This window comes from Aspergillus pseudotamarii (assembly GCF_009193445.1).
Source record: "Aspergillus pseudotamarii strain CBS 117625 unplaced genomic scaffold BDV38scaffold_62, whole genome shotgun sequence".
Taxonomy (NCBI): domain Eukaryota; kingdom Fungi; phylum Ascomycota; class Eurotiomycetes; order Eurotiales; family Aspergillaceae; genus Aspergillus; species Aspergillus pseudotamarii.
Genome location: NW_022475076.1, coordinates 176,964 through 195,797, shown reverse-complemented (window position 1 = coordinate 195,797; position 18,834 = coordinate 176,964). Strand labels below are relative to the sequence as shown.

At 45.8% G+C, this 18,834-nt stretch overlaps 6 protein-coding genes across 6 annotated transcripts; 2 read left to right on the top strand and 4 right to left on the bottom strand.

Moving 5' to 3' along the window:
- Window positions 1-42: 42 nt before the first annotated feature.
- On the bottom strand, window positions 43-8,891 carry atrA (protein kinase MEC1; the record flags this gene model as incomplete). The annotated part of the gene is made up of 29 exons (XM_032057791.1): window positions 43-234; window positions 287-405; window positions 465-549; window positions 607-694; window positions 749-871; window positions 926-1,008; window positions 1,071-1,195; window positions 1,247-1,444; window positions 1,509-1,809; window positions 2,090-2,186; window positions 2,281-2,442; window positions 2,504-2,637; window positions 2,676-2,743; window positions 2,778-2,959; window positions 3,170-3,644; window positions 3,696-4,230; window positions 4,302-4,417; window positions 4,571-4,767; window positions 5,107-5,531; window positions 5,615-5,836; window positions 5,890-6,369; window positions 6,454-6,586; window positions 6,806-6,975; window positions 7,065-7,149; window positions 7,252-7,556; window positions 7,616-7,674; window positions 7,765-7,900; window positions 8,318-8,370; window positions 8,507-8,891. 29 exons carry the CDS (start codon window positions 8,889-8,891, stop codon window positions 43-45), a joined length of 5,733 nt encoding a protein of 1,910 aa, XP_031909842.1.
- A 203-nt stretch (window positions 8,892-9,094) lies between these two features.
- BDV38DRAFT_181471 (nucleoside deaminase) lies at window positions 9,095-10,274 on the top strand. Its single transcript, XM_032052085.1, has 5 exons — window positions 9,095-9,306; window positions 9,371-9,475; window positions 9,647-9,855; window positions 9,905-10,002; window positions 10,059-10,274. Exons 1-5 carry the CDS (start codon window positions 9,256-9,258, stop codon window positions 10,118-10,120), a joined length of 525 nt encoding a protein of 174 aa, XP_031909841.1. The 5' UTR covers window positions 9,095-9,255; the 3' UTR covers window positions 10,121-10,274.
- BDV38DRAFT_257545 (putative NADH-ubiquinone oxidoreductase 21 kDa subunit) lies at window positions 9,647-11,228 on the bottom strand. The gene is made up of 6 exons (XM_032055623.1): window positions 11,099-11,228; window positions 11,030-11,046; window positions 10,773-10,978; window positions 10,513-10,715; window positions 10,057-10,448; window positions 9,647-10,000 (listed from the first exon to the last, which is right to left on the bottom strand). The coding sequence occupies exons 1-5, from the start codon at window positions 11,156-11,158 to the stop codon at window positions 10,365-10,367; spliced, it is 570 nt and encodes a 189-aa protein (XP_031909840.1). The 5' UTR covers window positions 11,159-11,228; the 3' UTR covers window positions 9,647-10,000; window positions 10,057-10,364.
- A 426-nt stretch (window positions 11,229-11,654) lies between these two features.
- Window positions 11,655-12,790, top strand: BDV38DRAFT_181433 (Chromosome segregation in meiosis protein 3). The gene is made up of 3 exons (XM_032052084.1): window positions 11,655-11,977; window positions 12,045-12,123; window positions 12,184-12,790. Exons 1-3 carry the CDS (start codon window positions 11,748-11,750, stop codon window positions 12,721-12,723), a joined length of 849 nt encoding a protein of 282 aa, XP_031909839.1. The 5' UTR covers window positions 11,655-11,747; the 3' UTR covers window positions 12,724-12,790.
- A 125-nt stretch (window positions 12,791-12,915) lies between these two features.
- On the bottom strand, window positions 12,916-14,897 carry BDV38DRAFT_181424 (RCC1 domain-containing protein). Its single transcript, XM_032052083.1, has 2 exons — window positions 13,980-14,897; window positions 12,916-13,932 (listed from the first exon to the last, which is right to left on the bottom strand). Exons 1-2 carry the CDS (start codon window positions 14,724-14,726, stop codon window positions 13,108-13,110), a joined length of 1,572 nt encoding a protein of 523 aa, XP_031909838.1. The 5' UTR covers window positions 14,727-14,897; the 3' UTR covers window positions 12,916-13,107.
- Window positions 14,898-16,108: 1,211 nt separating this feature from the next.
- On the bottom strand, window positions 16,109-18,829 carry BDV38DRAFT_257538 (RibD family protein). Its single transcript, XM_032055622.1, has one exon. It carries the CDS (start codon window positions 18,636-18,638, stop codon window positions 16,728-16,730), a length of 1,911 nt encoding a protein of 636 aa, XP_031909837.1. The 5' UTR covers window positions 18,639-18,829; the 3' UTR covers window positions 16,109-16,727.
- Window positions 18,830-18,834: the final 5 nt, after the last annotated feature.

Below are 18,834 nucleotides of genomic sequence, written 5' to 3'. Positions count from 1 at the left end.
AGGAAGAAAATCTGAAATTTCTGCTTGTTAGGCTAAGTAGCTCTAGAAGAATGCGCACCAACCAATGTACATCGCGGCGAGATTCTTTTTATCGGTTGCTTGCACAATTAATTCGTCTACATGGCCATCCACCGACAATGGAACGGATTCCCCAGGTAGAAGACCACGGAGTTTGTTACGAACATTTTCAAGGACACCTGCAGGTGTCTCTGGAACACTAACATGGGTGCGTCGCTTCATTAACAAATTAGCATTGCGGTGGCACTTGAAGAATAAATGTGCTTACTTTCTTCCCAATGAAGTCTGTCGTTGGGTCATGCAGAAATGTCTCGAGTACAGTCATCAGCGCATCCTCATTTTGCCGGAGCAAACCAAGGGTTATTTCGCACGTCTTCCGGAACGGTCCTGTTTACAGGGTTAACCGTGGGTGATATCTGTTAACCATGGATTTGCTCTACACATACCGTCATACCCATAAGCTCCAAATGCGTCCACCATATTTTGAGTGAGACGAAACGGAACTAGTTCGGGTTTATCGAAAGTCAAGCCCTATATTAATTTTCTCTTAACGCAGGACAGAAAGACTAAAGAAATTCAAGTTCTCACCTTGTCAAAAAGGCAGTTGAAATCAACATGCAAAATACCGCCAGTGCCCTCCTCGAATAGAATATTTTCGCCATGTCGATCTCCGAGCCTTCGATGAATGGAAGTTTAGAGGAGAACATATGCATAACAAGTACAGGCTTACCCTAGAACGTATCCAACCATTGACATGACTGCACAGGACCGAGTATAGCGAAGCCTCGCTGCAAGCCATGTTCCAGACTCTGGAAACATCTCGACAAACCACTCATGTAGGACTGGGGGAAACCTACATTTACATTAGCCTTACTGCTCGCAATTGCAGGTCATATTGGGGACGTACTTTGGTAGAATCTTGGTAGTAAACAAAGGCAATTTCGAGACTTCGGAACATGCTTCATCGAGATATTGTCCGATTTCTGAGTACTGTGGAAAAGTAAGCTATTCAACCAGGTAGAGATGGTAAGGGGTTCCATAATATCTCCTACATTTGGCGCGATGCCCCGTTCCCTCAGCAGCTTGATAACAATATCCCTCAACGTTCGAAGATTATCAACCCATTCAATCAGTCCACATTCCTCATTCAAAGGTGTAACCGCATATGTTTGGATATCTTTTTTCATTCAGCTTCGACAACGCCTTCACGGCTGAGATGGGCACTTACACATGCGTCGTTTGCTTGATTCAACATCCCGTTTAAGGAATCTATTGATCATGTTGTTAAACTCCATGAGGCGCTGGTCTTTGCGGAGATCATCTTTGGGCTTGCAGAGGATATTGTAAATCCTTCCATCCGACCCTCGAACGCTGATCTTCCGTGGTTTCTGGAGCGAGTTCAGGACTTGAGCATCGTCAAGAACAGCTAAACAAAGTTAAGCGTGCACGTCGCACATATGTACCAGGGGAACAAAAACATGACAATATACCTTCAATAGTGGTTGGGTCTCTAGGGAAAGCCCTAAACCCCTTAAGGTACTCTGCATCATGGCTTGTCGGTAGAGTCGGAGTCAGCATTGCTTGAAATGGCACAACAAGTCGACAAGGGGCAACTTTGTGATTGAACCCTAGAGCCCGAGCTAGGTTGATTCTAGAGGCTTTCTCGACGCGCGCTACGCATAACTTTAGCATTTCTTCAGAGAACCTTTGCCCCTGATTTATCATCGCGCGCATATCTGACGGTGTTTCTGTCTTTAACTTCTTGTTTACTTCCTTGTACCTTGTTAGTGCCTAGCGAACCACTCGATCCATAGGAAACCATACCGTAATTTTTTGAAGACAGTTGATGCCCCTGGATGCCCTTTCTTTTGAAGACGACTTGACCACGGCAAGCACTATCCATAGCCCTTCTTGAGGAAAGAAGTTTACTGCCTTGGCGACTATCTTCGTTAACAGGTCATAGACAGTGGTGTTCGGATGGCAGATCCTTGCAACCACCTGAGGAAGAATTGTGAACAGCTGAAACTATTAGTGAATTTCCAAAGGCACTAAAACACTAGAAAATGCTCACCAGTGCAGCCGGCATCCGGTTGACGTATTTCTTTAATTGTGAATGCATATCATCCAGACTCTTTCTCCTTTGCTTCAGGGTGTGTGTTTGAAAGTCTCTGTGCCACAATTTAATTAGCAGCTCTTCATCACCCGAATAAAATCTGACCCTGCATAAAACCGAATAGATCGAAGGACAAATACTTTACTTACTCATTATTACCCCTCTTCGGATCAAAAGGCTGATCCACAGTAGACGCATGCTCCAGCCACAGGGTGAGAACCTTGGGCAATGACTGAAAAACGTATTTGTTCCCGTGTGCTAGCGATCGGAGATAATTGTCAATCACAAGTTTAGAAGCCTCACCGCTCAAACTAAGAATAGTTAGTATATAATAAAGAAGTCAGATGAGACATAGGGAGCAAGGGGACTCACTATATTTGTGCTTCTTTCCCTAGTGGCTTGGTTTTCTCCGAATCTAAGATCTTGTTGTAGTGCTTTCCTAGGTAATAATGGGCCTTTTCCCACCTGATAGTAGTTAGTACGGGGGCGGCCTTAGGAAAGATTGTCTGAGTACCTTGAATGTAGGTAGATGGCCTCTCGGTACCTCTGTACTATGACATCCGACTGTGTCTGCCCGGCTCTGTCTGTCCATTTCGCTAACAAAAGATGAGCCTGAGCCCCTTATATTAGTGATGATTTCCCGCACAATGTAAAAGAGATTGAGATATTACCCTGGCGGCAAGTAGGTTTTGGTGTTTTTCACGATTCGAGGTCAGATAGACAGAGTCAGAGCCATCAGACGTATTCTCTGGGGCAAACTCATTGGCAGCTATTGCGCACTCCAATGTTTGTATTGCTTTACGATGGTGACCATCCTTCCACAGAAGTCTAGCATGCTCAATAGTGGCTGACCTATTTTTCAAACCCGCCGCATGAAGCATCGACTGATATGCTTGGTTAGTGAAATTGCCCTTGCGCAAAAGGCGAGTACTGGCAAGCCAGGCATCAGCTATGTCTGAATTGGGGAATTTGCCCCTTGTACATGCGTTAGTGTTAGACTTTTATCCATTCAGAAAAAGTATGACGAGAGCAACATACGTTAATTCCATAATAGCTCTCCTTAGACCAAGAAGGTATTGCTTGTCAGATATATGCCCTCCTAGAATGTCTAAACGGCGGCTCAGAGAAGCGCGGATTTTGGGAAGCGTATCCTTCTCGCTTCGCAGGTCTAAGCCAGCTATAGATTCAATCTCTGCTAAGGCGTGCAGCCTAAGGATACTGTCATGACATGACTGCAATGATGCCACAGAATTGGCATTGAGTGATTTTGCAACACTGAGTCGCAGGCCACAGATAATATCCCCAAATCTATCATTACTTCCCTGACGAATGGCATCAAGCGCCAAGCCGACCCCGATGTTAAAATCCCCTGTTCCTTGTTGTGAGCAAAGCTGAAGATAACTGCGCAACTTCTCCCATTTTCCTGTGATCCAGGATGCCTCGATTGCAAAAGGGACAAACCTAGAGCCCGGGTCAGTCGTTCGGAGGATCTCAAATCGTGTAAGAATGGCATCTGTGTCTGATGTGAGCAAACTGCTAGGTTAATATTTTTTTGCCAAAATACCTTGTTGTCCTGATTCTTTAAGACATGTAAGAAGGTTCCACTGGGCATCGACATTGTTAGGCTCCTTCTCGAGTTGTAGCTCATACCAACTTTGTGCAGTAGCCCATCTTCCTGCCTTGCGATGTTCAAGCACTTGTTGGTCAATGTTTAGTGCATGAAGGTAATTTGATATGCCCTCAATGCCGTCTGGCTCATCGATTTGACTATATATATCTTGAAGACGCTGGAAAAGCGGTTCGATATCCTTAGAGTCTGTCTGTTTGTTCCTAGACTGACGAATATATTGTTCCCAGTGAAAAAGTGCTCTTGAGAATGATCTACACTCAACAGCCCTTTTAGAAATGACCTCGGGAGGTATAGAAGCTAGCAGGGCTTCAACAGCCTTAACTTGGGATGCATCTGCATCCAAACGTGAATCCGGGCAAGCCTCCCTGTGGGAGCGGCTTGAGTGATAGTTATGGCTCGTAAGACTGTTGAGCTGCTTTTTCTTCCCTTGTAGCCATCTCGAAAGGTAGTCAAGGATTTCGAAGATGCTCTATACATAGAGTAAGAAGAACTTAATTTAGTGCCCATAGACCTCTCCGATTTTCCGTACGGAGCACTTACCTGACTGCACAATAGAATAGCTTCGTATATATGGTTAGTGGAGTCTGGAAGTGGGTGAGATAGAACGCTTGTCAGTTCGTAAAGCAAATCTTCCTTTTCTTTCTGAGTGCCTCCAACTATACGGTTCAGCACCGCAAATGGCAGAAGAAAGGATGCTATAGATATGTCCTGGCCTTTTACAATGCGACTAGATACACTGAACACAAGCCTCGCATTGTCACCACTCCCCTTCTGCAGCAAATCCTGCACAAAAGTCCGCAGCCACTCACCATGCGTTAGAGTGACTGAGAATAATGGGTAAGTGCAGCTTGAGTTAACAGCGCCGACGGTGACCGTATACTTGGACGTGAGAAAGGGGGTCAAAGTGTTGCGAACCGTCTCAGGAAGCTCTGACCAACGTTCATACTTCTTATCTGCCTGAACATCGCGAGAGCGCTGAGTAACAGCTGAATCAAGACCACAGAATCTGAGTAAATTTTGCATAGCGTACGCAAGAAATCCCTGGGCCCTGGTATTAGATGCCGACAAAAACGCCTCGACAAGCACGTGTTGGAGAAAAAAAAGTATGAAGTCAAATGTCTCTTCCATGCTATCAAAATTTGATAAGACAAGTATATCTTTCTTTTCTTTGATTGAATCAACCCGATTTGGATCCAAGCAGCCGATAAGGCCTATGCACCGAGCTGATAGAAGAGTTATGACATCTGAACTTGTGTTGAACTTTACACAGCAGTCGAGCAAAGACCGAATTAACTGAGCAACAACAGGGTCTGGTTGTTCGCCAAGAACAGTGCGATGAATGAACTCATCGTGCTCTAAGAGGTACGGCACTAGCTCCGTTAGAGCTTGTTCGACGACAGTAGCGTTCTCACTTTGACAACGTCGGACAAATGCCAAGAACTGACTTCGAACGTCCATTCTTCCCTTCAAATCCATAAGTTCGGATTCAAATTTGGACATCTCTGGAATGGAAGCGAGCGATGGCATGGTGTTGTAAACATCATGCACTAGTTTACTGTGATTTCTCAGAATGTTCTCGACAAGTTCATAGGCACATTTTCTCGTATCCTCTGTAAACATGTCCCAATATCTGATCACAATTGATAACGTCTGGTCAAGAAGTGGTTCAATGTCTTCGTCATGCAAGGAGTTGACTAGTACTGCCCATACTGTGAAGGCATCGTTGCACAACTCCTCGATTTCGAGGGCGGACCGCAGGCAGGCACAGATCTTCACATTTTAGCATATATATCGTATTGAAAGAGCTGTAGTGACATTTCTAATATACTGACCTGGGGTATCGCACTACCCACATGTCCTTTCGCGACCTTGACCATCTCTCCAATAGCTATGATGTTTCTTCTTTTTTCAACCAAGGGTTGTCTGATTTGGAAATCGTTGATAGCATGGGCAAATTCGGTAATTATACCAAGAATATGCTCCTCAATGAAGTAGCCTACCAGGTTCGTTCTCCTTGATGCATGCCCTGACTTCCGTGGGACGAGGGCTGCTAGGAGTTGAAGCGCACGATAGAACTGCCTTTATCAGTTCCGAACACCAAAATAGTTAAGAGCAGATATATACCTACCCTTGCTCTTTTCTCATCCCCTGAATCCCCAAGACCCTTGAATAAATGACATGCAATCAGAATCGGTTCGATCCGTACAAGCTCCGCCAAGGTACGACCTTCAAAGGCAGTATCTATTTCTGACAAAGCAGACATTGCCATATCCTGTGGATTTGGCGACGCTTGACTTAACAAGAATGCCAGGATTGCTGCAAGGTTATTTTTCTCTGAACAGATATCGAAGGGGGTTTTAGCATCCTTATAAGTCGCCCCTATCCTAGCAATAATATCTCGCTTCCGTGTTAGCACTAGATGTGGTAGTACATATAGCTCAGTCAACCTGAGGAAATCGTCCACTTTCATTCCCAGCAGATCACAAAGGTGTTCTGCCATGTAAGGACGTGATTGGAAGTTTTTCATTATTGTCACGGAGAGAGTCCTCCAAAAAGGCCTGAACAAGCCTGCGGCAGTGACTGAAAGACGTTGTGCAAGTTTTGAAATCTAGTTATAGAATTTTGTCAGAGTGCTGCTTATAGTTGATATTAAAGCTTTCCCAGGAAAGTGATGCGGATCAGATTTACATACTTCAGTATACGCTACCGCACAAACGAAAGGATTCGGATGGCCTAGGTATTCAACTAGGCGAAGAAGAATAATGTTCAGCTCTTCATCATTGGAAAGTCTTAGCAATACATGGATGTTAGTCCATGCGACAAAACTGCGGAGAAGTTTGGTACATACGCTGCAAGGCGACAAAGTGTCAATATACATGTTTCATGCAATGACGATTCTTGTTTTTCTGAGAGGCTTTTTAACCATTCTAAGATGACAACAAAATTGCCGCGACGTGTTTTATTATCAAGGCTACTGCAAATAAAAGCGATTATTGAGTGCCTAGAGATATGTTAGTACCGCATGTTCAGAACAGTAGACCAACCGTACCCAGTGACAATCCGCAGCTCTCTGATGGAGCTTCGAAGGGAATGGAAGCAGAACTCGCCGAACACAGAAGAGGCTAGCTGCGAATAAGTCGAATCCGACGTATGCAGCAGTGTTCGTCTTAGCGTGACCATTGCGGCGATTCTGAGGCTTGTGGTACGTGGGAGTCTTGGAATAATGTAGGCCAAGATTTTGCAAAGTTCTTCAATGTTAGGACATTGTCTGCTCGACCCTACACCGTTTTCACCATCACACACATGGCAAAGTAGGGTACCATTCGATGCCATGCCACTTAATTGTTCTAGTTCCCTAGCCATAGCACACGGTATATTGCCGAGTGTGCTAAGAAGATCGCATTTCCTTTGTTCATCAAGGCTAACAAAAGCATCCCTGCTGCAACGTGAGTTAATCTTTCGAGTGTTATGACGTGCTATACCAACTTACACAACAGCCGGATACAGGTCACCCAAGCCGCCGGGGGATGTGAAACCTATCAATGCAAGTGAAACTGCTATAAGCTGCTGAACTGTGTCTCCAGACTCTGAGTGCGGGCTGGCTCGAGGCATACAGCGGCGTTTTGACGCCTGGAGAATCTCATCCTGAACCGCTGAGCTCGAGAGCTCATGTTGCTGAAAACGGGTGTCCGATTTCGATACAAATACTTCGGATGGCTCGAGGGAGACAGTTTTTGGCCCACCGCACTCTAGACTTATACGGGAGATAATATTGAGAAACCCACGGATCGCAATCTTCCGTAAAATAAGCCTAAGTCACACTATGATGAGTCTAACGACAACGGGACAATTACCTGAAGATGTGTCTCGAGAGTCTGGAAACGGCAAGACATCTTGGTAAGACCACTAAGTGCTGGAAAAATGGTAGTTCTGAGGCACTGGAAAAGCGCCCTGGTATACTTGACGCGGTTAGTGAAGGTGTCCAAAAGCTGGCTTAACTCACTCTGTAAAGTCGAGAATTGGCAGAGTGTGTCCATTGCAAAAATGTCCTCCAGGATTCGCAGCAAGCCGTACATTAGTTCGACTTCCGATGGTGAGGATACGCCCTGGTTGCAACATGATCGAATACATATCACGAACTGCAAACTTGCGCTTATTTTGTTTTCTATGAGATCTGGCTGCGGATTCTGGAGCCAGTGAAAAATGAGGGTCCAGAGCCGTTGGTACCCATTTAAAACCCAGGCTACATTCTGTCGAATAACGCAGTTCTTGCTTGCCACAAAAGGAGGGTTGTCATTCCCCGCTCTGAATGAATCGAGGAGGAGAAAAGTTAGATTGAAAGCGTGCGATAATGATACGAGCTTGAATTTCTTCTCGAAAAGACTGCGAGGTAGGCCGAGTCTGTCTAGATCTACAAGGAGATTTCCTCCTAGGGTCGGTAGAATGATCTTAACTTCGGAGTCAGCTCGCAGACTGAGGCTATTGAGATTCTCGAGAGAAAGCAAGACCTCTGAGGTTCGTTAGCCCAATATTCTTACCGACGGTCCCCAACGTACCCGTTGTACACGCTTGTAAAAGTCCAGCAGTGGAATGACAAGAGGGCCAAAGCCTAGAGTGCCTATTCTGAGCACAGACTATACTCGTAAGGATACCCCTAGCTTTCCAATTGATAACTTCATTGTTCCAAATACCGAGCAACTGGAGTAACCGTACAACCAACCAGGCGTACAGCGGCGCATACGTACTTTCCCCCAAAACAAGTGGATCAGGATATTCTGTTAGAGTTTGAGGTGCCTTCTCAATCGATACTAATACAATATCCAAACAATCCAAAACCTGACCTTGAGAATCAGGCTTTGGATCCTTAGTGCACGGCTCCAAGCCTGCTTTCAAAACGATGCATATCAATTTGCTGATATCTGTAACCTTGTCATCAAAATGGAGTTGGCTATGTGTGCCTCCTGTAAGTTCTTGACGAAGTAGGGAAAATGTCTCTTTGCTCAGGCTATGTGTCTGGTTCCCTTGAGAAGGGAGGCGCGGTGCTAACTGTGCTGCCAAGGTAATTGGGGGTTGCCAGCTGCCATTCCCTGGAGCTGAATATCGAGACGTCTCGATATCATCAGTCGCCATCTGGGGCACACCTAATCATTTTTTATGTTAATAGAAATCCCGAGTTAATGTTGAACTTTGGCGCTGATGAACAATGGATTTCTACCTGCTTCACGGGGTCGTGCCCCGGGTGTGACCCAATATCTGACCTAAAATTTACGATCTATGTATTTAACATGTATTACATGTATTGCAAAATTTCCTGACAGTCTTGGATGGACCTCATAACTTTGATGTACTTTACGTCTCCTTCTATATACTAGTACTGGTTTGCCTTTTTCTTGAGAGCAACTTCGAGTGCACTAAGCCACAGCTTTAAGCATACATTTATTGATATTTTGTATACGTTCGCTCCTCGGGGGACTGCCGGTGTCTACTGCGGGCTATGGAGGAAGACTCGAGACACGCTTACTTCATGAAGCAAGCTTTATTGATGGTAATGCTAGCCCCGGCTTCCTACACAATACTGAGCAGGTCAAGAGATGCTCACATTTCTTTAGGGAGAAAAAGCTCTCGAAGCAGGTGAAACTCCCGTTGGATGTGTCTTAGTATATGACAACCATATAGTCAGTTCTGGAATGAACGACACAAATAGGTCGCTGAATGTATGTTGCCCAACTTTCGTGAAAGTTCGTTTGTGAGGAAGCCAACTTGATTGTGGACCGTACTAGCAGAGCGAACCTCACCTTTCTTTTCTCCCATAAGGAGATAGCTGGGCCTCCAACATTATTGTGAAAGTCAACTGTAGAACTAAGTGTCCTGACTTATTCCATTAGGGTACAAGACACGCGGAGTTTATTGCTATCGAGCAGATGCTCAGAAGCTATCCCAAGTCCTTACTTCGTTCAACAAAACTCTATGTCACGGTCGAACCGTGTGTTATGTGTGCTTCTGCTCTGAGGCAGTACCGAATACAGGCTGTGTATTTTGGCTGCGGTAATGAACGTTTTGGGGGCACGGGAAGCATTCTCTCACTACACACCGAGTTCGTCACTCTCCAGCCTTGACTCTACTGAATTTCTAACACACATTAGTTTCTCAATAGACCCACCTTACCCAGTTTATGGTGGGTTGTTCAGTAAAGAAGCCGTAATGCTACTTCGAAGATTTTATATTCAAGAGAACGAGAGAGGCAAGTGATTGTCTGCCGTTGTTAAAGACCTGAAGCATTTATTGACTATATGGCAGCACCCAAGCCTCGCCCCAAGAAAAATAGAGAACTAAATACAAGATTTGAGGATGACACCTGAGAGCTACAACCTTACGGCCTTGGAGGTAGCAAGACTTGGAAGGCCACCGAAGTCACTAGAAAATGGCACTGGCACTGGCACTGTGGAAAAACTTATCGCTACCATGTGGCTTAGGAGGGCCATGGTTAAGAGGGAAAATGTGAAAGTTCTCATACGCTTATGTTATCCACATCAAACCCAAAGAATAAATATACCAGACCCCGCAAGTTACAGCTCAGCTTGATGATCCATACCAATAATATTTTCACGCAGAACCAGCCTTCGCCAAACGCTCCGCTTCGAGCTCACGCTCAGCTTGCTGATAGTACTTAGCTGTGTCCACGCCATGCTTTATAGAAGTTAGCCCGTGTATAAAAGGAAGATGGCAGAGCAGGAATGGGAAAGAGCCCGACCTGGTCATGGTTTACAATGTTGAACCAGGGAAGAACATGAATGAATAACTCTGAATACCGCGAGTTCCTGGCCGCAACTCCTTGCAGATAAGCAGACACCTTCGAGGTGCCATACAGAGATTCACCTCTCTTGACCTTGCCAACCATCTCTCTTGTATCCATCTCAACTTCCCTCGAATTCTCGGTGAAACCATAGAAGCGATCTGATAGCCATGTAAGCCAATGCTCCCCACCGTAGATGAACGCGACAATTGACATACTGCAAGATCTTTGGTAGAGCACATGGAGACCTCCAATAAGGCCGATTGCTGTTGCTAGCCGCATCACAGGGGCGAAACCTCCTCTGCCAACATGAGATGGGCTCACCCTTTCCATAGCCCAGAATGCTAGTGGTGAGGCGGCAGCTGCTCCACCAGCAACAGCATAATCAGAAGGTCTCGCATATCCAAAGACTCGTCTCAGGTGCCTGGAAGCAGTGAGCACTAGTTAATAATTCTATGATTTCAGCAATCCATACGGGTCGGAATCAATCAACTGCAAGCCGTAGTTAGCAAACGTTCATCCTAAGTTGGGGGAGCTCTCGCACCGGATAGTCGGAATTAGCCCGTTTTGGAGGGGCAAAAACCGTCTTGGGATCAGTGGCCATTGTGACCAAGTCGAATCAGAAGCAAGCTTGTAGTAGTCGTACTGTTAAAGACGACCTTGGTTGCGACGGAGGTGAACTCGGAGAGCACAAGTTGCGCCAAGAGTGGGTTCTTTCCGATTTTAGACTAGTGATACTGCTTCGGCTTACTAAGGAAAGGCATTGATACCTTGGGGCGAATCATCGATCAGTCCCTGTCGCCAAATAAACATAGTAACTGATTACTACTCAGCTTCGAAACTTGGAAGCCTTGAATATACGGAGTTGAGGTGGGCTGGACCTACTACTGTAATGTTAATTACCTGAGGTCATAGTCAAACCCAATGGCGTAAGGCAATACACATTTAAACTCCCAGCTATTGCATGTATAATGTATGGTCATATATGTGTATGTATACCTAAGATCCACCAGTGCGTTTTTTCCATTACCCTTTGTACCGTACAGTATTATGCACCTGGCTAAGGTACAGCCCGGCCATTCGGTGAACGCGTCCCGATGCCCACGCGCGTGGAAATGCTTCAAGGCATGCCAAAACACTTCCTCCACTAAAAGAAGAAAGAAACAAACAATTGTTTCCGCTAAAATTAGACAATGGAACAAGAAAGTCATATACAACAAGGCTTGCCCTCGCAAACTACGAACGATCTCTTTGACTACGATGTCGGCTTGGATGAGTTACTACAGCGCGCCCCAACCGCGTCAAGTATAAATGCACTCAGGCCATCTACTGTACCAGGCGATTCTGGGTTAGGTCTTGGGCTTGATGAAGAAGTTAAGGTTACTAGGAAACGACAGCCAGTCGCTAAACTAGATGAAACACGGTGAGTTGAGTCGGGTCACTCAATTAAATTGGCAAGCAGAAGTGGTCTAACTGCACCCCACTATAAGATTACTGTCTCAAGCTGGGATACCTAGGTTACGCCGCATGGCCAAACAGAATTTGAAGTTCAAAGGAAAAGGACATGAGGTCTGACACTTATCAGCTCTTGGCTGTCATATTTGCAGGGGCTGATTTTCTTACTACTAGTTTTCTGATGCGGCTCGCTTATTACAGTTCTATCAGTTGTGGCTTGATGATCTCTTCCCTCGTGCAAAGTTCGCCGATGGACTAATTATCATCGAAAAACTCGGCCACCATAAACGCCTACAATTTATGCGCAGAGAATGGATAGAAGACGAGAAACCAAGAGCCCGGTTAGATGACACAACACAAGATTTACAAGCAGATCGATTGAGCTTGCCGATTGCGGTTCCCACTAGAAGTCATCATGCTGTGGATGCGCATGTATTTTCATCTCATAGCGTTGGCCATGGCAAAGTCGATGAGGAACCATCGGCCGAACAATTAGATGCCCCTGCTCAGGGATCGTTCATGTCTCATGATGACAATAGCCACCGTGCGATCACACAAAACGTTCCTGAGGATGGTGACGAATTGGAAACCCTTTTAAGGGAGCAGCAGTGCGATTATGCTACAGATAAGAATCCCTCGACCTTTACTGATCTGGACGCCGACGGAGATGGATTCGAGGTCATGGAAGAATTAAACATCTTAACTCCGACATGAACTGCGCCGTTCTGTAATCATCAAGCGACAAAACTGCACATTCAGGTCCTAATGATATTGAATCTCTATCTAGGAATAGCGCTTCGTGTCATGGAGGCCGGTAAATTCAATGTACACATAGGATAGGCCACAATTCATAACGCGCTACGGATAACTAATAAAGAGAATTTGAATAATTCGAAATTTGACAGTAGTAAACAATTGCTTATTAGACACGAGTTGAAAGAGGGCACCGAAAAATTTGGCTGGAGGTGCAGGGAAGAGATGATGATATACAGCAGGTTGCGCAAGGCGCCAAAGCTTCCCAGTATCACTATATGCCGTATATGACGCAATAGGGAGACATTTAGCACCTCTCGGGGATTAGCGGCACAGTCGACCATCTCACACGGCCACTGGCCCAGTGAATACTGAAAACTGACCACCCGCGCCGGCCCAATTGAGCTTTTTTCCACGAACAGCGGTGTTTTCGACAATGGTTGCCACCTCAATATCATCCGAAGTGCCTTGACCTGTCTGATAGGTGGCGGAGAAACCCCAAGACCAAGGACGGCCATCTGTATCAATGGCGATCGAATGATCAGATCCAGCTGCCACAGTGCTTGCTTTAATTCCTGGAACAGGGGTAGGTTCGATCAAGATCCGCGGCCGCCCACGCTCATCTTTGATAACGGCTTCCTCAGCAAGTGTATCGACTTTCAAACCTGTCTGGAAACCATCTAACCGACCCCATACGAGGCATTGCTCGCCATCTGCAATAGCAATCGAGTGATGAGCACCACCACAAACTTGTCTAATATTCTTCCCTGACAATGAGTCCACAATGGTAGGATGAACAATAGCAGCCTCGTCATCACCAGCACCCGCCTGAATACCTGTCTCACCAAAGCTATTCAGGCCCCAGGCATAAACCTTTCCAGATTGATGAACAGCAAAAGAATGGAACGCGCCACTCCCGACATGTATAATGTTCTTAGGCAAGCCAAACTCGCGTGGCTGGAGGCCGTTCAATCTATTTCGCTCGATAATGCGACGTCCTAACTGGTTCTGTTGACCGGAACCCCAGGAGAAAACAGCGCCCCTCTCATCCAAGGCGAGGGCATGGTTATCGCCGCACACCAGATGCTTTATCTTTTTCAGAGAGGGAATTAGTGTTGGAGTCGGTTGAACTGTATGGGTACTATCGAACCCCAAAATACCATCGTTACTCTAAGCACCAAGTCAGCTAAGGTCTATAGAATGAGCAAATAACTTACTCTGAACGTGCCCCAGCCGTATACTTGGCCATCTTCTGTGAGAGCGAAACTCGAGCTATCCCCAGCAGCAACTTCAACGAAAACAGTACTTTCAGGGAAAGTATCAGAGGGAATAGCAGTCGGGGTCGACTCATATGGGTTGAGAGCCGGATCATCATCTGATTCTGAGTCGGCATCACTCTTGTTATCCTCAACCTCCTTGTAGCCTCCATCCCACGTGGTATCCCTTCCAAGCGCACCTTGGTCATTCACACCCCAGGTAAGGATCTTGTTGTCGTGGGTGAGAGCGACGCAGTGCATACCACCAACAGCGACCTGCACTACACCAACCTTATCTGCTGACAGGTAAGGATTAAGACGCGGCCGCTTTACATCGACAGCATTCCTTTCTGGTCCAAGACCAAGTTCACCTGAGCTGCCTTCACCACAAACGTAAACGTTAAGTCGAGTTGTCGGTGCATGGTTGATAACCACTTTCGGCTTCTGCTTTGTAACACGAGGTTCGACAACGCGTGCCTTTTTGGTTTCGCGAATAGGCTCCTCAACGGCTTCAGCTTTACGTTTTGGGGGTGCGGCGCGCGCAGCTTTGGTAGTCTTTGTGCGCGCATCGCCACCTTTAGACTTGGCTGCGCCGGCTTTCGCAGGCCGTTCCTTTGCTGCGGCTTTTGTGGCAGGAGCCTTATTTGTAGTTGTGGTGCTTTTGGGTGGCTTTGCAGAAGCCTTGGACGCGCTCTTTTTAGGCGGCATCCTTCGGTTTTAGGAGAGAAAAATAAATATGTAAGGGGAAAGGAGAATATATGGAACCAAGGAAATATATGGCGAAGGAAGAGAGGAATATCTTTATTGGGGGTGAGGAGAAGGTAAAGTATACAAAAGTAGAGCCGGCACTAGAGAAAGATAGAAACGCGACAAGACCCTCAATTCCTATTGTTGTTGTTTATTGTTGCTGCTGCTACTTAAGGTAGAAAAATGCCATTGATGCGCTAAACCCAAGTTGTTGTTATTCCGATGATCGGGAACTTTTTCTTGGTTTCTCTGGACCACACCACTCATGAGGGATTCTCATTGCCGTTGACTGGGGGTCGACGGCCACTGAAATTCATTAATTTGGACACAGTACGAAGTAGCATGTATCCGTTACTATGTACAGTGCGGGCAGCAGTTCAAAGATTCAAGCAGGCTGTGCCACTTTGACCCTTTTTCCTGTCCTCGACGAACTGATCCCCATATGTTCTTTACAAGGGCTGCCCGGGGTTCTTGCTCTTCCCCCCCCAAAAAAAACGGAAAACTTAAGGAATAATAGAGGTATATATATGCGTGTGTATATGTGATACAGATACTATTACTATCAAGTAAGCCACTCCTATTCAATTGCTGGAGATAGTTCCTATGCTAGGTATGACGACTGGTACAATTATCTACATGTCACAGGTTGTACTTACAATGTGTTCACATTAATGATGGTCTACTTAGCAAGATTGACTTCTCTCTGGGTATAGGTGATTCTGTGATAATAGACTACTGAATGAATTCGAGCAATAGTAGGCATTTGTTTGTACGTATATATATATATATTCGCTCTTTATTTTTTTTGGGCTTCAACTATTGTTCTGAGTGTTCTATCTCTTTGCTTTCTGAAAACGGACATGAATAATAAATAAAATCAAAAACAAACGAAAATAAAAGACAAAGGGAAGAGAGAGAGAGAGACGCCATCATGTTTGACTATTGCGGTATACTATGGTCTTGTACGATATGTTGGATTCTTTGAGTAGTTTAGAGGATGTTACAGATTTACAGTTTATGAATCTATATTCCCTTGCACTATTTAGATATAGAAAGATAGCAGAGCCACTATACGATAGATCTTGGCTACCAGTAATATAGAAACCCACCCCATTAATAAACTACACCAGGGAAGATCACTGCCCATATTTTGAAAGTTTCGTCCCTATCGAGCTATCGGCTGTCAGGCAGATGGGATCTTCAAGGGTACAGAGCTGAAAATGTCTCCGCTTTCAGATATACCGTATGTAGCTGTCGTTCTCAATCCACACGGGCAACGCAAGAAGAACACAGATAAAGTATACATAAGGTAATAAAACCCTCAGTTACTATACTGCGCCATACCTGACCCCAAGTACCCAACTAAAAGGTAGTTTCAAGACCCAATTCCGCACAAAATCCACGGAAAGACTAAAATATCCCTATTCTGTACTCCCAAACTCTGCCACCATTTGGTACTTGGCTTTATACATATAACCAGGCCCTGGGCTAGCACTTAGGTTCCACCCAGTGTACATCTAAACTGATGATCATCAGTCTCCCTAACAAGAGATTTGTCAGTACGGTACCTAGCATGCATGCGGCTTACATATAATTTGATACCTCCAACCAAAATCCCTGCTTTCTTGACCTAGCCTTTCCGAGCAGGAACCTTGTATCTATTAACATGTACCTATATAGGCCTGAGTGTACTCGGTGAGCCGCTAAGTAGTCTATGTAAGCTTGGGGCGCGGACTCATCTATATACAGGTAGCAAGTTTTACGGAGGATTGGAAAATTGTGCATAACTCATGAGTTCATACAAACATAGTTGACCATTAGTATCATTATCCCACGACGTTGAACCTCCGTTTCCAACATCTATCCATGCACAAGTGTTCTACACATTTGAATATAGGTAGCCAGTAGTTGTATTAACCCCCGAGGTAAGTTCTTAATGTTGATCCCATATAGGCATAGGTGTCACGAACCCGGGCTGTGAGTATTGGATTCACCAGCCTGAACAGTGGTTACAGCACGGATTCTTCCACACATTATAACATTTTGTCCGAGCGGCATCCATTTCACTTCCCTCGGGTTGAGGGCAGCATTGGGCTTTCCTTGTTCATCACGCTTTGAATCCGGACTTACTGGCACCCCGCCACTGCCCAGATATGTCGGCGCGACAGTTACAATGATAGAGTCAATGAATTCCGTATATTCGGGGTTCAACAGCTCGCTCAACACAGTCCCACCACCTTCAATCATCACACTTTTGACCCCCTCCGAAGCCAAGGCGCGTAGAATGGCTTCCCAGCGCAAACGCCAATTTTGATTATACTCCACTATTCGGAGAAAGTCACCTCCATACCCTTTCAGCATCATCAATTTCTGAGGGTGGATTTGGGCCCCTGGTGACACAACCACCCAGGGTGCCTTGCCTTTCCCTTCAACCGCTGTCCGCAGCATTCTGCATTCGGGATGAACGGGCCATCGCCCTGTTGGGTCGATTATGACCGGTCGCGGTTGCCACATTCGTCCAAGACCGCCAAACCCACCTGCACCCTCCAGCCTACAATTCAAGCCCGGGTTATCAGCCAGCACAGTCCCAACACCTATCAAAATAGCATCATGGCGCGACCTTAGGTAATGCGTCATCAGTTTTGCCTCCGGCCCAGAAAGCACCGTCTGCATTCCTGGGAGCAGTGATATTTTGGAATCCATCGAGGATGCATATGACAAAGTAACGTGCGGAAACAGACGTCTCTCGTCGTATCTTGGGAGATAAGGTTCGAGAAAATCTAAAGGAAACTGAGGAAATAGGAGTGTGTCTGGCGGTAAGGGTGAATCCAGATACGTCTTCGGTGGTGTTGAATTGGCTGATGCTTTACAGTTACCATCAGTAACCCTTATCCTCACAATGCCATGGCCCTTCTGGTATTCATATCCATCATGAGGTATGAGCCTAACCTCCGGGTTTTGTATTCGCCATTTCGCAGAGACATTGCGAACGTCCGTGACCGTGCAGAATTTTCCCCCTGCTTCGATAAGCTTCTCAAGTTCTTCCTGGAATTTCGTGTATATAGACGACGGCAAGTATCCCTTAATGGCCTCCTTACGAGCGAATTCCATAAGCCCCGAATTACGCTTCACCTTGTCAATGTAATCAAGGTCATGCGAGTGTATGGGGCTACTCCCAGGTGTCCTTGCGATAGTCACCGTTGAATAGGCTCCTTCAAAGCGCACAACTTTAATTTGAAAGTTGCAGATACCACCCTCACGTACCCTCTTTTTCCGAGGACGCTTACCCTCTGGTAGAGGCCGAGTCTCAGATGTGCGATGCGTTGGGCGCCGTAGACGACACATATAGTAGTCTGTTGTGCAGTGGCCTTCTTTGCTGGAGTTGGACCTTTGCTTAACCCACACATTATCGATGTATGGCCAGTATGTTTCAAATTCTTCGAGGCTAATCTCAATTGGATCTTTGCACTCAAACATTACTTGTCGTATTCTTGCGAGGTTTGGCGGGTTATTTATGAGGTTGTAACTAGTTGGAGTGCCCACATCCTTCGAGTTGTTAGCAGTGACACAGTTGCCATTCGACTCACTTGGTCCAACATGTCGTAAAGTAGCCTCATTCGCAGCTGCCCCCGCTTCATGAAAATTTGAAGCACTGCGGGACCTTGGGCTATCTTCAGACTCTAATGAGCTTGTTTGGTTGCCGGAATTGTTCGTTGCGGTGTGATGATTGCTCGCCTCCATCGTTTTCTCCGATATTGACTCCAGGGTAGGCGTTGCCAGTACCGTAGTTTCATTGTGTAAGGGATATACGTCGGATTCGGAGGATAATGAATTCGCGCTCGTGGTTAACACGTCCGAATGGTCATGGCTCATGTCGGGTGCTTAGGGATCGGCTCCTAGTAGTCAAAGACTGAGATGCATGTATAAAACCTCGGTTTGTGAGGGCCCCACATCGGTTGGCAATGAATTCAATTCATGATTAATCGATGGTATAAATACATACTTCGGTGGGGGGTTTAGGATTTGGAGAAATATAGATAAATTCGATGTTTCTTCTTAGTTTGCAATT

Bases quoted from the DNA above. Each gene is read 5' to 3' on its own strand.
- BDV38DRAFT_181433 (XM_032052084.1), top strand. From the start codon at position 11,748: ATGGAACAAGAAAGTCATATACAACAAGGCTTGCCCTCGCAAACTACG. The intron at 11,978-12,044 runs GTGAGTTGAGTC...CCCCACTATAAG, and splicing joins GCTAAACTAGATGAAACACG to ATTACTGTCTCAAGCTGGGA. The intron at 12,124-12,183 runs GTCTGACACTTA...TCTTACTACTAG, and splicing joins TCAAAGGAAAAGGACATGAG to TTTTCTGATGCGGCTCGCTT.
- BDV38DRAFT_257538 (XM_032055622.1), bottom strand. From the start codon at position 18,638: ATGAGCCATGACCATTCGGACGTGTTAACCACGAGCGCGAATTCATTA.
- BDV38DRAFT_181471 (XM_032052085.1), top strand. From the start codon at position 9,256: ATGGAGGAAGACTCGAGACACGCTTACTTCATGAAGCAAGCTTTATTG. The intron at 9,307-9,370 runs GTAATGCTAGCC...ACATTTCTTTAG, and splicing joins TGAAGCAAGCTTTATTGATG to GGAGAAAAAGCTCTCGAAGC. The intron at 9,476-9,646 runs GTATGTTGCCCA...TTATTCCATTAG, and splicing joins ACACAAATAGGTCGCTGAAT to GGTACAAGACACGCGGAGTT.
- BDV38DRAFT_257545 (XM_032055623.1), bottom strand. From the start codon at position 11,158: ATGGCCACTGATCCCAAGACGGTTTTTGCCCCTCCAAAACGGGCTAAT. The intron at 10,716-10,772 runs GTATGTCAATTG...CATGGCTATCAG, and splicing joins GCTCTACCAAAGATCTTGCA to ATCGCTTCTATGGTTTCACC. The intron at 10,449-10,512 runs GTCGGGCTCTTT...ACTTCTATAAAG, and splicing joins ACATTGTAAACCATGACCAG to CATGGCGTGGACACAGCTAA.
- BDV38DRAFT_181424 (XM_032052083.1), bottom strand. From the start codon at position 14,726: ATGCCGCCTAAAAAGAGCGCGTCCAAGGCTTCTGCAAAGCCACCCAAA. The intron at 13,933-13,979 runs GTAAGTTATTTG...CTTGGTGCTTAG, and splicing joins ACGGCTGGGGCACGTTCAGA to AGTAACGATGGTATTTTGGG.